This window comes from Scatophagus argus, chromosome 6 (assembly GCF_020382885.2).
Source record: "Scatophagus argus isolate fScaArg1 chromosome 6, fScaArg1.pri, whole genome shotgun sequence".
NCBI classification, from domain to species: domain Eukaryota; kingdom Metazoa; phylum Chordata; class Actinopteri; family Scatophagidae; genus Scatophagus; species Scatophagus argus.
This window is the reverse complement of record NC_058498.1, coordinates 14,582,778-14,600,866: the sequence shown is the minus strand read 5'-3', so window position 1 is coordinate 14,600,866 and position 18,089 is coordinate 14,582,778. Positions and strand designations below refer to the sequence as shown.

General features: G+C 39.5%; 1 protein-coding gene across 3 annotated transcripts in view; it reads right to left on the bottom strand.

The window, feature by feature from the left end:
- LOC124060280 (guanine nucleotide-binding protein G(q) subunit alpha) overlaps window positions 1-17,767 on the bottom strand; it is a 29,535-nt gene extending 11,768 nt beyond the window's left edge. The window contains exon 1 of one of the 3 annotated variants that reach the window (XM_046391032.1): window positions 16,365-17,767. In XM_046391032.1, the coding sequence (XP_046246988.1) occupies window positions 16,365-16,500 (136 nt within the window). In that variant the 5' untranslated portion in view covers window positions 16,501-17,767. The remainder of the gene's footprint in view (window positions 1-16,364) is intronic. The other 2 variants (XM_046391034.1, XM_046391033.1) reach the window with 2 other exon arrangements.
- Between the last annotated feature and the right edge of the window lie 322 nt (window positions 17,768-18,089).

Here is an 18,089-nt window from a genome sequence, read left to right as displayed (position 1 = left end):
CTTTATATGGTCATATTTTGTGAGCAAAATACCACTTCAGGCTTTAGAGACACCAGAGTCAGAATGGCAGCATCAGAGCTTTGTATACTGTGGTCATCAGCCAAAGAGGAACATTCAAAAGACAAGGCAGCAGTCTAAACCAAACTTGAACCTCTGTTTTCACTATTCAGCTCACTCCAGAGAAATCCTCAACTGTTCCACCCCCATTCTACCACCTATTTTCTTCCTCTTCAACCCTGCTCCACCTCTCCACCACTCATCTCTACATCTCACTTCTCCCAAAATTCAAGTCTGAGTCACTGCAGTTTCAGCTCCACATAAACTCTTTGGTCTCTACCTTTCAATCTTGTCTTTTTTCTAATGATCATAAAATACAGCTGCCACTGACAATTATTTTCATTATGGATTAAATAGATATTTAATGTCTATTTGCTTACAGTCTGCTGCTGGATCAGTCACAAAAAACAACAGAGACCTAATGTTGTAAGTAACACTGCCTGGATAGGTGCCATATTTATACTATGATACTTGAACTGTTGTGTAGAGAGCTGGACTGATTAAAACAGATCTGTTCTGTCAGACATCATAAGATGGATGACAGAAAAACCCTTCCTGTGTCGACGCATCATGAAACACGTTGAGCAGGTATCTTTGACATGTTGACCATCAATGGACAAGTATATTGGTGTTCTAACACTTGCTAACAATCTAAAGCTGACGTTCATGAGAATATCATGAGTTTTGGTATTCTGTCATTAAACACAAGTATTGAAAAAAAGAACTGGACATATTACATTTTTTGTAAGCAGCTGTTGAAACGTGTCACTGAAAGCCATAAACATCAACCTCATGGTGGTGCAAGAGATAGTAATGGAATCAAAAAACGTCATTAGGATTTATCTTCTGGCAACCATGAATGTCTGTATGAAACGTAAAGACAATCCATCCTATAGTTGTTAAGATATTTCTGCGCCAAAGCAGATGACCGGCCCATCCTGCTATCCATAGAGCTACGCCAACAGCATGGCCCAAAAAAAAGGGAAGTGTGTGTGTGTGTCTGTGTGCGTGCATGTTTAACATGCTGGACCAGTGACACTGATAACATTTACAGCTACCGAATGGTAGTGGCTGATTAGATAATGGAATATTATAAAGTACAGCTGGTATTCCCAAGACTAAACTGAGAATGGCAAGAGTCAAGTCTGATTATTGCAAACTGAAGTCTACAGTTGAGTGTACAGTGAAGGAGTGCCTTGAGGGCTGCCTGCCCTCTAACCAGACAGGATCTTTCACTGTGGAAAGCAGGTCAGGCAACACTGGAGTTTCCCCTTCAGACAGAGTATGTCTTTGAGTGAGGAACATAAATAGCCATTGTCAAGACACAGCGCTGGAGAGTTCACTTTCTCATTGACTAAGAAGTTCAAGAGTAGGGAAGGGTGTGTGAGTGGGATTAAGTAGGAAAAGGAAGATACTGAGAGTATATTTTCACTGCTTTCCTTTTCCTTATCCATTTTAAGGAGGCAAGTTTGAAACCATCGATGAGAAGAGAAATGAAAGGATATGTGCTGGACTTGGGCTAAATACATCAGCCTCAACGGTTAACTTACTATGTGTGTGTGTGTGTGTGTGTGTGTGTGTCTTCATGTGTGTTTGAATTTTCACGTCACACACAACCCACAATGTCTTGCGGGCATGATCAGCTTAATTCAACAGATCCCATTGTTCTCCTGCTGAACTGGAAAACCCAGCAAAAGCATTTCTCACGGACAAGCCACTGTACGTTTACTGGAGCTACTCCTGAGGGGTAATGCTAGTTCCCATGGCAACTCCTGTACTGAACTAAATACATGGCAGAAAACACCAGCTGATAGGCTTTAGTATGTCTCCACAGAGCCCAGTCAAACATGCAACTTTAGCATGCATTACTTAATCCCACAGCATCTTCAGCCAATACTCTACTCCAGGCCTATGGGAATTAAAAAAAAAACTGTGGAAGCACAAAATGGACACAAAGATTTGAAACTTCATCATATCTCATTCTCTGCTGAATACTGAGCATATGAATTATGATCCATCATTAATGTGCAATTCTATGTACATTAACGTATAGGACACCACACTAGTCCAGCGGGTGTCACCTTTGTGCTTTGACTCATTTTGGACATTAACTTTTACAGGTGATGCTGGACGCAGGAGCACAAATAGCTTTTTGAACAGGAGATAAAAACTGTGTTCATGTATTGGCGAAATGTTTGGCTGTACATTTATTCACAGTGGTTATGGAATATTGCATGCAACACACTGACGAACATTAACAGTGAGCGATAAATATTCCATCAAAAACAAAAAGCCAAAGTTGGACTCTTGTTATGGCACTAGACACTGTGAGGTAGTACTATGGCGAGCACGGCAACTATTAGCCTGTCTGCGCACCCCTTCAGTGGTTAAGTGTCAGCTTAGCTGCTACAGTACACATTTAAATACATTACATACTGGTATTACATTACTTACTGCTGCTGTCCCTATACACAGTATAAAGGCCTAACAACAAACTTATACATTGGCCAGAATATTCAATAATGGAAATAATCCTTGTTTGCAGCACTAAAAAACAAATATCATGGTAATATAGAGTTGTAATAAATTATAAATCAAATTACTAAGCATAAAGCACAGGAAATGTATTCAAAAGTCATGTAAGATGAAATCCACAACTTCACTTTTCAAAGCTGATAAATTGGAAGCTTCACAACATTAGGCTGCAGAGACCTATACAGGCTTACCAAGGATCTTGAGCAATTTTGAAATCCCTAACATAGCAAAGCCGTAGGGGGGCAGGGTGAGGAGGAGCCCAATAATTACACAGCCGTGACCGTTAACCAAGGCAGAACCGTGTCTCTGCCCGCATTAGTCATTCTGCTAAATAACCATTAACTACAAAGAAGAGGGAAAAAATAGTTGAAACAGATCCATTTCATTGGGTCAGGCCAGCTGGAGGCCACGACAGACATTTCAACTATGGTTTACATGAAGAGGAATAACTCAAAGCAGACATTCGTGTCGAAAAGGAAAAGAACAAAAGAGAGCCAAGGAGACAAGAGGGAAAGGAAGGAGGTGCAAAGCGTGACAGAGCGAGGTAGAAGGGTGCTCTAAGTAAATGATTCCTTAAAATTTCCCCAAGCACATCAAACAGGAAGCTATTTCCACTTTCGCTCAGAGTTGGGAAAGGATTTGCTGAAGACCTGTCTGACTGTACAGGAACTGAATGACTAGTAGGAACTTCTCCAGGACCACTTGTAAGAACTTGACCAGCGTCTTTAACGTAGGAGAGAATTCTGCGTTTACCTCCTGGATCACAGTTTCAGCAGCCCAAAAGGTCCCTGTTCTCTACCCAGCTCTGCTGGACCAGGAACTACTGGAGGTTTCCACACTGATTCGATTAACACAAGTTTCACAACTGCAACCAACCGATGATATCATTGATTCAGCCAGCAAGGATTAAACCTATCAATATTAGGCAGTGACAGGATGTAACAAAATACATTTACTACAATTTTTCAGGGGTGGTCCGAACAGAATTTTTGGAGCTAATCACTGATTGCTGGAAGCAGTACCGGCCGATGCCAAACACCAATCAAAGTGTTGTTTCTTTATTTAAATATCATCTATAATTGTTATTAGAAGCACCATAAGAACACAGTTAAAATGTTGAGAAAATAAATGACTGTAGGTTTAAAACAAAAACTTATTTGTAAACAGAATTATAAAATAAACATTCAAGCTGTTAAAAAAAATCATTTACACCAGTGTTAAATGATCAATTTATACTCAGACTATAAGTGCTGGTAATGGTAATCATCGCATCTACATTTTTGCAAAAAATAATTTTATGTTACTAAAAAAAAATGCATTGAGTAAAGTGTAGATCTCTTCCAATAATGTGCACTGACTCATTTGTTGTTTAAAGTTTAATTTTCTGTTATTTCATACATTATTCCATCATTTTTTTCTGATGTTTTAGGATTACGTCAGTGTTGGTACCGAGATACATACTGAGGCACTATATTACAGATTACAGTGATAATTTTGGTATCATGGCAATATTAGAAGAGCCATAGCAGTACAACACAGTGGAAGCTGTGGAAGAGGACCCGATCCCTCTGCAGATATAAAAGGCTCATTCTGAGGTGACAAAGACACAAGGATTTTTAGTTTCAGGCGATTATCGTAATTCTGAACATTATATTCCATTTCTTCCCATAAAGATCCCTAATCCATCGATAATGGAACTTTAACTTGTCACCTGACCTGTCTGTAAATTTAATTCAGCATAATAAGGCGAATCATTCTGACAAATACACTGAAAAGGGGGGAGGGTGAGAGAAAGAGAGCAAAATCTGCAGATCTTGCTAAGAAGTTAACAGGTTTTTGCCTTTGTGGTATTTCCAAGAATCCTTTAAAGTATACTGGTCTCCTTAAATCCCCTTAAATTAAACAACAGGCTTGCATAACAGTGAGTCACAAAACACAATGCCCTTTGAAAGAAAGTCACTGCTAATCCGTTGTCTGATTTGCCTAATCTTTGTGGTTGTTAAGATGATAGAAACACAAATGTATGCAAGGAACTTTTAGCACTCGGCTACTTGGTTCCTGTAACTGTTGCATCAAAAAGCAGACTGATTCAAGTACTTACAGAATATTTGCATTTTATTATTGTGACTTTACTGTCACTATAATTCTTGGACTGCCATGCTGGCACGTGCTTTAATGTGCAGCTGCTGTTGATACAGTAACTCCTACTTGCTTGAGAAATGAGACCATGTGAGAGAGATAAAAAATGTTTCATATTCATTTCCCATGTCACTGGTCCCTGTCATGAGATGGAATCATTCCACACCCCCAGTCCTCCTCCCACTGATTTTATGTATAGTTACAAGACAGCAGAGACAAGACCACATGGGACATATAAAAGAAAAAGAAACTAGTAACGGGTGAAAAGCATGAACCTTCATCAGAAACGAATGGCGAGGGGATACTATGGAGATTAATGATGCACTGTATCACTGCTGCTACAACAGTAACTGTAGACATTATTCAGTATTATCAGTCAAAACTGACATATTCATAGGCAGTTACAGTTCATAATATAATGTATGCAATCTTAGCTTAAAATGGATGCATCCTTTCAATATACCACTTTTAAATAAAAAGGGCTAATAATTATTGTTATAAACCAATTAGTAAGCTGAATATCTTCTTAATTAATCAATTTATCAGAACTATAAAAAGTATTAATATACAAGAAGAGTGGTCCACAGCTGTCGGCCAACAGTCCCAAAGTCAAATATATTCGGTTAACCATCACAGAAAATAACAATATTAATAACAAAGTTGGTTCAAAGGTTCATTTTCTGTTATTAACCAATTCCTTCTTGGCTCTGCTTGGAATAAAATCTACGTTCATTTATCAATTTTACGTTTAATATATGCATAGGATGATCGTTCAACACTATGACAATTGTTAGTTTGCTGTATTTGATTGCAGTATCATCAAGCGTTCCTGGATTGCATTACACTATAAGGTGTTCCTGTCTGTGCACACCCCACCCCCACGCACACCTTGCAACATTCTAACGAAATTCAATAGAACAACAGTAGAAATATGATTATAAATGCCTTCACAAGAAGGAACTGATTGCACAGCTCGTGAATTGTCTTGCAGGCCTCTCTGATTTTTAGGTGTCCATTTCTCTAGCTGAAAAATAGAGCATGTGCAGCATGTGAGCTGCAGAGCTAAAATAACACACCTGAGCAACTGCCGGTGGAGACTGTTGAAAAATCATACTTTTATTCTACAACTGTGAAATATCCAGCCTCTGTCTGGTACATATCTTTGGCACATCCTGTATTTTCTTGGAGAGGGGGAACTTGAGCTGACCTAAAAATTAAAAACTCATCTCTCTCCTAGTTTAAAATGCTGCAGATGAGCTTGTGGGCACCAGGCAAAGCCCATCCTCCAAGTAACTGATCATGCCATACCATTTGCAGCTACATCTTCATCTACTCTGAATGATCCATGTCTCTCCTCTGCAGCATAGACATGTTTGAAATATATCTGCATGAAGCAAACAGCCCATTTAGAGCTCTGCTGAGAGGGAAAAAATGAGAAAAAGACAGCACAGGCTCTCTATTCCAGTTTTGAGAAAATTCCTGGAATATTTTTCCTTCTAAAGGACTTAGATGTCATTTTAATCATTTTGCCTATTTTGGCTCCTATTTAATAAAAATGCCAGTTGCGCTGGAACAGCAGCATTTCCCACTGGACAGAGGTTTTACAGTTTGCAGTCCCTAAACTGATTGTAATCCGTCTTCAACTTCACTTCCTTCTTCCCAGTCCTAGGCTTATTTGGGAACCTGCTGACTGCTGATATGTAGCTGTGTAAACATACACAAGAGGTTTTTTTCTTTTTAGGTATCCAGATCTGCTTGATATTCACACACACACTAAACTGATGAAGCAAGTGCAACAACTTTAAGATACGTCATTCATATAATGTTAAGGTCAAGCTATTAGTATGCAAGTCAAAAAATTAAAACGAGCCACAGTTACCGGTTAACATGATAACCCAGTTTTTATGTAATTCTAAGCAAACTACACGTTATTGTTTTTTCTTCTTGAAAGCGATAAACATTTGTTTCATGTCCTAACATTGAGACATCAAGCAATATGACAAGGTTTTAATGCAACATAAGTATCAGTAATAACAAGGCAGACAGGTGACATAAGTGGAGGGCAATCTTTCACAGGGCTGACTGCCACATAACCGCTGAAACTCTGGGCGTGTCAAACATAAGTTTGCTAAACCAACAGAGCCGCCAGACAAATAGCACAGAACGACAAAAACCTACCTGTCATGCTTTTGTGTCACAACGTGCAACTCAATCTTTCATTTACCAGGCACATGAGATGTAGCATTGCATACGTAAGACTCTGAAAAACAAAAAGGGTGGGATGGCTGATCCACGACAGGTATACGTATATGTATACCACACATACGCAAAGCAGATTAACAAGTCCTTCGTATACGTCAGAGCTCTGATGGATCATAAACTAAACAATCGTGGAGAAAAAGAGAAAGAAACACTTCTCATTAAAAAAGCAAACACATTTCTACATAATCACAGCCCCTAAAAATGACCATAAATCTCTAAAAACTTAAAATTTAAAAAAAGGTGAATAAAACTGAAGGTTATGACCTTATTGCAAGACTGTTATATTAGATTTTGTGTGTGTGTGTGTGTGTGTGAGAAACAAAACTCAGGTAAACCTGTTTAATACTAAACAGGCAGAAAGTAGGGAAGGTTAGTCATTATCTTTGTGACTTAATCATAGCTGATTTTGCTGCGTTGTCATTACATTTTGTGAAAATGAAAAAAAATTATTAACTAAGGCACTGATTTTAGTCAAACACAATCAAGTCAAAATCTTGGACAAGCACAACCTCATGTTTAAAGAGCAGTAATGTCCAAGTGGAACAAAGTAGACACATTTGCATGAAAAAGACATGAGTGAAAACTATTAAGTACAACCTTCAAGATGCTATCAGTAGTCACTGGCCAAAGAAATCCAGAATAAATTAGGTTTGCAACTAATTACTTTAAAATGTATATCACTTCCAGAGCTGCAACCTTTAGTACATGAATCGATCAATGAACAAAAAATGAATCTGCAACTATTTTTTATAACCTATAAACTGTAATTTTTCAAGCAAAAATACTCATTCAATAAACAAATGCCCCGGCTGTAATTTATTGAGCAGTGTAATAAAAATGTACTCAGTATGCCACTGATCGTTGTGACGTGCAGCCAGAATAACTGGTTGAAAGGGTTTGATCTATTTAGACACAATCTGCAGATAAGAAACGGAACTGATAGCGCATGTGACTTCCATAGTGGCTAGAAACCTAGTTCAATAAAAACCCAAATATATGTGGCTAAACTAATTGGCAGTTTGCTTAACAGTCACACCACAGTGGCAGGTCAGGTCGTATGAGTCTGGCAATTTGAGATTTCTGGGAAATAAGCACCCGTGGGTGATGATTAGCATTATCAACCTTGGCTAAGAGTCACTCAGTGCCATTAGACATACAGCTGTGGGAGTAAGGATACAGGGAGGCATCTGCCGACTTCAGCCGTGCTCTTATGCCGATCAAGATAGCTGGGATACCACAGGGCAACCATATGATAGCTCACAATGGCAGTGTTCATATATACATACACACACACTCTCACTCTCACACTCTCTCTCTCTCTCTCATAAGTCTCTCTGTGTGGGTTGCTCGTCTGTAATGTCTGCAATTTTGTTATTTCTACAAAAACTCTACCATGCTTGTTGTTACCTTGGCAGCAGCTAACAGGGATCCAAATAAATATGGCTAACACAGGGCTTATCTGCTCGGCTTACTGTGAGACTAAGAGAAACCATAATAGGTGTGCATGAGACATCCTTGGGTGTTGCCAAAAAACAAACACTCATTAACCCAGATACTACCAACCTGTTTGAGCGGTGTGCAAATTGACAGATGAAGTGTGTGCTCAGTGTGCATTTATATACAGTATCCTGACACCCGTTTCAATTATGAGTTCAGGTAAATACCCTGTGCTGCCTGAGGCTTTCATTCATTCAGGTGTACAGAATGTGCTCCCCACGTCATGGATTTAATCTAGCTCATTTAAACAATGTTAAGTTCTCACTTTCTATGCTGTTCTTCATAGGGAACTTTCACATGAGAAACACTAGGTTTAATACCCAGACGGGCAGCATTACACATAAGGAGGACATAATCTGGGTAACTGTATTTGAAAAGGTGAATGACAAATCTAGATCCAAGTTCAAACTATTTTAGCTCTGAGCTTAAAGTTTTTCAGGAGTGGTTCCCTGTACTAGACATCAACAGTGCCTCCTTAAAAATACACCAGTGGACTCTGATGACAAGTTCTGACACTGTTCACATGATCACCTAAAAACTGCGTTTCTATGCATCTGATGAACCAAAATGCTTATTAATAATATTCTGAAAGCTGCTGTAGTTTTTTAAAAAACGACTCAAAAAACCTAAACACACTATACAGACAAAGGTATTGGGACACCTTACCATTACACCAACAGGGACTTAAAATGACGTATTTTAACTACATAGACAGCTTTGCAGCTATAACAGCTTCCACTCTTCTGGGAAGACTTTCCACAACATTTTGTTTGAGTGTTTCTGTGGGATTTTTTGTACATTCATGCAGTAGAGTAATAGTAAGGTCAGGCAATGATGTCGGATGAAAAGGCCTGGCTTGCAATTTCCGTTCCAGTTCATCCCAAAGGTGTTCAGTGGGGTTGAGGTCAGGGCTCTGTGTGGGCCAGTCAAGTTCTTCCACAGAAAACTCATCCAGCCATGTCTTTATGGACTTTGCTTTGTGCACTGGGGCAGAGTCATGCTGGAATAGAAAAGGGCCTTCACCAAACTGTTGCCACAAAGTTGGAAGCATAGCATTGGATACACTAGATACTTTTGTCTATATAGTGCATGTGTAAGATGGAAACATTCCATCAACAAAATAAAATAAAAGCTAAGTTTCAAGATTCTATACCAATCATGAGTTTATCATCGTTATATTAAAGTGGTTATAATCAATATTTTCATATTACCAATGGACCACATTATCACTTTTACAGGACAGGGGTCACTCAGCTCTAAGGGCCCAGCAACAACACTGGGTGGTCAGTGAGGATCTGTGGCCCAAGATTTTGTGGTGTGTTTCTGCTCTTCTCCCTCCAATCATCCTCTCTGCTATATGTTTCTGCTGTCATTAATGGTGCAAAAGTCACTGAGGATGCAGATTCTTGTACAACTGTTACAAAGCCCATGCAGCATAATAACTCAAGTTTCTGTCTTTATTTCATGAAGTGGCACTATTTAATCTCTGATGAGTGCATGTATTATACCTCTGTAATTTGGTAGCCTAGTTTCAGCAATTAGCCTGTTTGGATAGTAGTCTCGCTAATGGTCCAGCTAACTGGCTAGATCTGCTAACTTGCCTGTATTACTGTACACATAAAGGGAGTAGAGCAGCAGGGAGACATGAAGAGAAGATAATGTTATTCGAGCTGACGAAAAATCGTCATGTTACAATGAAAGCTTCCTGGACAAGGATAGGAAGACCTCTAACACACACACACACACACACACACACACACACAATATAAAGGAAAAGAAAGCCATATCTGTGAAATAAACAACACTGGAAGATTCATAATAATACACAGACAGCAGGCAGGCCTACTCCATGTGCAATGTTAAATGGTCTTACATTTATATAGCACTTTTCTAGTTTCCTCAAAGCACTTGCTGCATTCAACAATTCACACACACTCATACATTGATGGTAGAGGTTGCCAAAAAAAATACTTACACCTCCACTGCTACAACTCTATCCTATGAAAAAAGATTTTTTAAAAAATCCATTCATATTAACATATTTTATGCTGTACTATCAATATTTTCCTGGAGGTGTATGCATCTGTCTCCATTGTATCTGAAAGGGGGCTCTTGCTGTTTTAGTTGCTTTACTGCTATATTTCTATTGACATTAGCATGTACGATCTTAATTTCAGAGGAGATGACACATATCTGCTCTGATACTCTGCTGGAAGCCCTGTAATTTGTTAGGTGGTCTACATTTTCCTAAAAGCTCTGGATGACTGTGATCAAAACACAACATGTGTCTGTTAAGGTTAAAAAATGATGAGACACATCACTTAATTTGTCAGATAATGGTCCTCAGACATACACAGTGCTGACTTGACACCTTCAAACTTCTTCCTGAGCTTTGAAAATGCATTACTTCCGATCATTTTAAAACAATGTGGTGTCATTTTGTATTATGTAACACAGGAACCACAACTGATGGGAGTGAGGGGTGAGTCAAACGTCCCTGATCTGCCTGCTTTCTAAAATACACACACACACACACACACACACACACACACACAAGAGAGGAAAAATACATACAAGTACATTTGTGCAGTACTGAATCAGTACACGTTTTACAGGTTTTTCATCCATATGACCTAACCTTCAGTCAACACTGGATCCACAATGGAAAAATGAAAGCCACTGTCTTGAGTCATTGTTTGCACACTCCCACAAAGCGTAACCAACTTTTCTTTTTCCAAGACTTTCTCATTATAACAAGATATGTTATGGCATATTTTTCTATTGGTATCACATTCTGGTACCTGAAAACAGATCTGCACGAGGACAGAAAGAGTGCAAGACTGCATCACCTCTGTCAGTGTGGTCAAGTCGACACAGACAGCACTCACTGCAATACCTGTAATGCCAAATGCAAACTGGCTGGGGCAACCTGTCTAACCTAAGGAAACACTCAGCCAAACACAAACTACATCTAAAAGCTGAACAGCATACTGTGTTTGACAGCCTGAAAGCAAAGTCCCACACGGCAGCTGAGGTTAGCACGTCTGCAGCAGTGCAGTGCTGCACTCATTCATGGAGAGTTTAGTACACCATTAACAACAAAACAAGGCATCAACAACATCATCACATGATATCCACGTGATATCCATACTATGTACGAGGAAAGCACTGTGGTAGCAACAATAACATAACAGACAGGTAATGCTGCAGAATAAGATCGTTTTTTTCCAGCTGTTCGTCGATCTTTAGACGGCTTAAGTATATATTTACAAAAATATAAATAAATGAAGCTGGCAAAGACAATATATTGTCTTTGTATTGTTACAACTGAACACATATCAAAAAGGACTAGCAAATTACCACTTCGTGTTTAATTTTTGTTTCACACCAAACTTTTGTGACAACTCAGGCTTGTACAATAATGACATAATCCCATGAAAAATACACCACAAGACATCTTTTTATAGAAACTGATCAAATTCAGATCAAGATTAAGAGGAAACATACTGGCCTATTAATGATATGTCAGATTCACTGCACAGGAACTTATCACCACCTATCATCAGATCCATCAAACACTTTAATCTGCCAATTTCAGTTAGTGTACCAATGTGATTAAATAATAATAATAATAATAATAATAATAATAATAATAATAATAACAATAATAATAATAATAATAATAATAATAATAATGACGTCAGCAGTTTGGCATGGTTGCAATAACAAACAAGTACAGTTACTTCAACATTTTGAAAAAAAGATCCTATTTACTAAAGGGAGCTCACAAACTGGTGTTGTTACTGCAGTTCCCTGGGCTCCGGCTGTACACATTTAATTACTTGTGACTTTCATTAGCTACAGAGCAGGCGGCAGAGCACTCCTCTGACCCTGGCTCTTCCCCAGTCTGCATGTCTACCAAGCACCAGCTAACCACACCACTAAGGAAAGCCAGCCTGTTGCTGATAAACAGCTGGAAAAATTGCCTCCATTTAAAACATCAGACAAAACCACCACAGCGCTTTATAGGACAAGTATTTCAGACAAATACAACCATTTAAATAAAATAAAGTTTTTGAGTTTCGTATTAAGGATGAACATGCGATCAAAATCACAATGTGTCCAAGCGTAGCTTCCAGATCACACAGGCTGCAAATTTTTTGACAAAGGTAAACTATGTCGCAGCATAACCATACAGCCCGGCCTACAAATCAGATTCCAGAGACAGTTTTGCTCACCAGCTAAAACCACCATCATCATTACCTTCACTTCTTCCAGTGAACTTAAAATGTGAAAATTCCAACAAAAATTGTGATTCATACTGTATCTGCAATATCTGTCAAAATAATTGCCTAATTTTTGTTTACTTATTTATTATTTAACCTAAAACAGTAACGTCCACAAATGTGAGTCATAGCAGTGCAAAGGTTGAATATTTCCAGGTGCTCTAAGTAAACAAATCACCAAAAATTTTGTTTGTTAAAGTTTATCCCAAAAGCAGATTTGAGAAGTCACACACCAATGTAGATAAAAGACTAAAGAAGTGGCATATATGCAGTCACAAAGATAATAAAAAGCTTCATTATGTGTGAAGGTCCATAAAAGGATCAAAGAGTTCCATAACTGGTTCCAAATGAAGTGAGACAACCAAAGTGCATTAAGACTCAAATGCTTACATTTTTTCCATACAAGCTTAATTAGATAGTAGAACCCTGCCAAAAGCTGAAACAAAAAACGGCTCCAAAATTTGGGTTGCAAAGCTGGAAAAGAAAGGGAAAGGGACATTTTAAAAAATTAAGGTTGTCACAATACAAGAACTTTAAACTTTCATACAATACGAGTACAAAGAATCTCAGCCAAGCAAGGGTTTCGTTGGCTGACTACAGTCCCGGTGGATATTGTACAATTTTAAACATGTGATGTTGATTAAGTCTATAAGTACTGATACTTTTGACAACCTTATTCTGAATCAATCTTCTTCAGCGAGTCAGCATCCCAGCATCTCATCTGTGAGGGGGAATGCAGGACAATAACAAAACACTTTTCTCTCCCCACAACACAACTGCTAATCAATGTATGAGAAGTTGATGACCAACTGAACCAACAAATGCCTTTTGTGTGTTTCCAAATGTAAATTCACAAGCAAGGCCATTTTACAAGGAGAGTGGTGCTTTGATATCACATAACATTCAGTCACAATGAGACATGAAAGCCCACCAAAATACCAACAGATACCAGTAGTTTGATATATCTTTGTTTTACTAGTTACAAAGCTCAGTGTAGATATATTGCCTTTATTATGTAATAACTGAGGACTAGGTGACATTGGAGCTGGTAGTTATCAACATTCATATCAAGGCACTTTGACTTCACCAGCCAAACATAATTGGGGGTATAGAGAGCCTGACCAATAAAAATGGTGTCTGTTTAATTTCTCAGTGCTAATATTGGTATGGCCTGAACATCCAACACTGGTCAAGCTGTAGCAGTTTCTAAAACAGTCCCCTAATAAGTAATAGTTTAGCAGTTCAGCATTTAACTTTTTAAATTTTATCTTCCCTGGGGGGGAAATTTGTCCCAAGGTAAAACACAGAACACATACACAACTCCCATGCTCTCTTTTAATCAATACAAAAACAGTTTTGCTGAACATCTAGTAACTGTTTATGAACTAGTGCTTTAATGAATAAAGTTTTGCTTGTCCTCATGATACATCTGCATCCATACAGATCATACAGCAATGATCAGGAATCAGAAAAACATCAGAATTGTTTGTTTCACAATCTGCATGATTTCCTGACACTTCAGAATCAGAATCAGAATCAGAATCATCTAGGCTTCCACACGCCACTTACTGATGTAGTTAAAGTTGAAAGGAGTAAAGACTACAAATGTCTCTTGGCAAGAGACAGATTTGCACCTTTTCATCATCTAGCTATCATGCTCAAACCATCTCCTCGGCTATCTAAGCCACATGAAGTGGCTAAGGTGGGCTTAAAGGCCAGTTATATCATCAGTTAAATCATGGAAGCCTTCAGTGTATTAAGCTGTTGGGGACATGTAACCAATCAGATAATGCTGTGTGACATTGAGCAATACCACTGAGACGTGACTACAGACATAAGCTGTTTTCTCATATGAACTCCTGGGCAATGCGACTCTAGAGAATCAGGTTGGGACATTGTCCAGAGTTGGCCTTTCACACCTGTCGCACACAGCCGAAGACTGACAGCCCATGCAAGATGCATCCTCAACTACTGGAAGTATAAATACTTCATTTGGATTAGGAAAGGGGGTGGGACTTGGGTACAGCTCGTCTCCCGCAGACTGGGTCGCAACACATGTGTCTGACAGAGAGAGAGAGAAAAGCGGCTGCATCAGAGCCGAAGGAGCACATTTGTAGTTTATCTAGAGATAAAGTGTAGACACATTCTTACCTACTGTAAATATACATACTGTTTGGTTTAGACGAGGGGTGGCGCCCTGGTAGAGTGTACTTCCTGCGTGCTCTACAGCAGTGCATGTGCAGGAAGAGGGGAATGGCTGCATCAGAGCCAGATGAACACATTCTTTAAATTAATCTAGAGGTACCATACAGATTTGTGTTCCCCTTACCAGCCAATCAATTGGTTGAACAGTGGAAGGAATTCCATTCAACCATGATTTGTCTGGCTGAACGCACCCCTAGTGGATATCTTATCATTTTAAAAAAGTGGTACTGAAAAAGTATGATAGAAGCAGATTTCTTAATGGATGTATAAGCAAAATTATTGTGGTTGTGCTAACAACGCTATAAGAATTATTGTTTTAACATTCAACAAGTGAAGCTTCTCTGATATTCTGACAGTGATATGACAAATAAACACACAATGTTTGAGAACCAAAACAAGAAAACAGTTGTTTGGGTTTTTTTATAAGCTACAATTCTTTTCAGTGTTGGAAGTCGTTGCTGCTGTGAGCGTCCACAGCTTTAAAACCAAAACGAGTGAATCCAGTCACAAGTGAAAACAAACCATGAAGTTGCTGAAGTGTTCTTATGGCACAATGCTGAATCCATGCAAGTTCTAGTGATGCTGTTCTGTTGCTAACTTGGACTGAACTGTATTGTTGAATAAACAGCAGAACAAGCTTCTTCCACCAGCATAACATTACATCAAAACACACGATGGCTCTGCGACACGAAAATTAAGTGTGCGGATGGCACGGCTCGTTCTCTGGAGAACAATTATTTCCCAGGGAGGGCCACCTCAGTGAAGGCCCTTTCTAGACCAGACACCAAGAGAATGCTGTCTCACTCAGAGCAGACTTAATTAAAACCAACTCTTTTTCATGATTCAACCCATGTTTTACAGGCAGATAAAACAACGCTAATGTGAAAGACGACAACAGGAAGGGTATTAATAACAGGCAACTGCTGACAGCTGGTCGGGAAAGGCTTTACTTTGCAAAACTCATGCTTGATAATCTATGTAATTCAGAATGAGTCCTTTGGTTCTGACTGAGTCAAAACAAACATATATCACTTTTAAATTCAGACAATAACAAGTTAGATTTCTATGACCTAAAAGAGAAGAGTTGATTTGCAGCAAGAGAGTCGCTCTGCCAAGACTAACTCCCGTTAGAAACACCATGTGAACCACATCTGAGTGTTGATTTGCATATCACATCACAGACAAATCCTGTGGTGACCAGATTAATGCAGCTTGTTTAAATGTGGGTGCACTGTTTTGCATGGCAAACATTTACAATAGTCAAAAAAAAAAAAAAAAAATCAATCAGCTTTAGCACTGCCTCGTTTGTATGTGCATCAGAGGGAGAGATGAAGTGCAAATGTCCAGCAAGTCTGTGAAACCTTTTAGATGATGCACGCTTACCCAGCAGAAGAAGCTTCAGCTCCCTTCTTGCATCTCTCTTGTCTCGCCGGAGTTGTTTCTCGATCTCAGCGTTGATACGTTTGGACTCCTTCGCCTCCTCACTCAGGCAACAAGCCATCATGGAGTCTAAAGTCATCACCGCATGAGCTGAAAAGCCCGTCTGACAAGGGAAGCCGGGCTACACCTCACACAAAGTATCAAATGAATTAAACCCACTCTGAGCAACAGTCCCTTTTCAACAAGTTATATCCAGACGTTGGCAACTGAGCTTGACAGGCTTACTGCAGAATATGACCGTCCTTGTTGATGGTAAAACTGCTGTCAAGTGTCAAATATTTGACAGCTTAGTCAAAGTCTTGTGCAAATCCTCAGGCTACGGGGACTGACAGCTGATCAGAGAAAATCTGCAATGCAACATGTCCGCAAACATCTTATATAAGTACCGAAGGCGCAAATTACCATTTTAATTGATGCACTTTCCAAAAGAGCAGGAATAAGTTCAGGCAACGTTAACGCGGTGACCAGCTTGTAAGCTAAATGTTGCTAACGTTATATCCAAGCTAATGCGACAAGTTGATGGATTCTAAGAGTGCCAACACTTTCTAATGATTTTCCCGCGTGGCTGCGTACCCCGTAAGCCTAACAGACATTAAAAATCTGTTGTTGTTGTTTTTTAATTACAAACTACCAACTTCGGTCCCAGCGACAGTGGGACATTAACGTTACTAGCTGCCACTGCCACATTTGTACAATTCCTCTGCTGGTTGCCCGGCCGAGTAGAAACCTAGCCGCCCCGAAACCAACACTGTACGCCCGCGCAGTGACAATGAGCGCCCGTAAAACTGCCCATCCACTTAACAAACAGATAGGTTAGGCCACTGTCTCTATCACTCGACGAAGCACAACTCCTGCAACAATCCGAATAAAAGCACCGCTTTAAAATTGCGCTCAGAGCAGTTATCCTCTTGCAGGCACCCAGTGTAGCTAAACGGACAGGCTAATTGTTAGCTAGCTAGGTTAGCTCAGCTAGCCATCCCTGGAATTGCAGCCAACTGGCTAAAACCAGAAAGCTCGGCCTGACAGAGGACCTTCATTATATTCAATTAGTGTTCTCCAGAAGACCTCGCCAGGACCAAACGATCAAAATGCGAAAACGTCTGACAGTCAAATGGACCCTTGTAGTCCGTGCATTTTATCGCTCCTGGTGTTTTTTTTTTTTCCTGGTCGTGGTGAGTGCTCTTCGTCACCCACTCCTCAGCCCCGGTGTGGCGGTGCTGCTGACGTCGCTTGGGATATAATTGATTGATTGAGGCAGAGCGAATGAAACCCGAGTCTGTGGGCGTTTTAGGCGGGTCTTCACGGGACGGTTAACTTTCCATGTTTGCTTGAGAGGAAGTCTTCCTTTCGGAGGCGTGTCAGCCAAAGCTACAGACATTTGGCTGGACGGGCAACGCCCATCTCCTGTCAAAGACCAGCACATCAACACACTGTGTGCCTCCTGGCTGTTAAAGCTGTTTGATATTGTTGATCTTTAGAGTTTCACAAGTCCGCCCCTAAAAATATTTAAACACCTGTCTACCAGCAGTGGTGGAAAAAAAACTAAATAGATTTATTCAAGTACTGTACTTTTCCAAACAAGCAATTTTGAGGTACTTGTACTTTACTTTGTTATGTCCATGTGGTGCCACCATACATTTCTTCTCTGCACTTCAGCAGGAAATATTC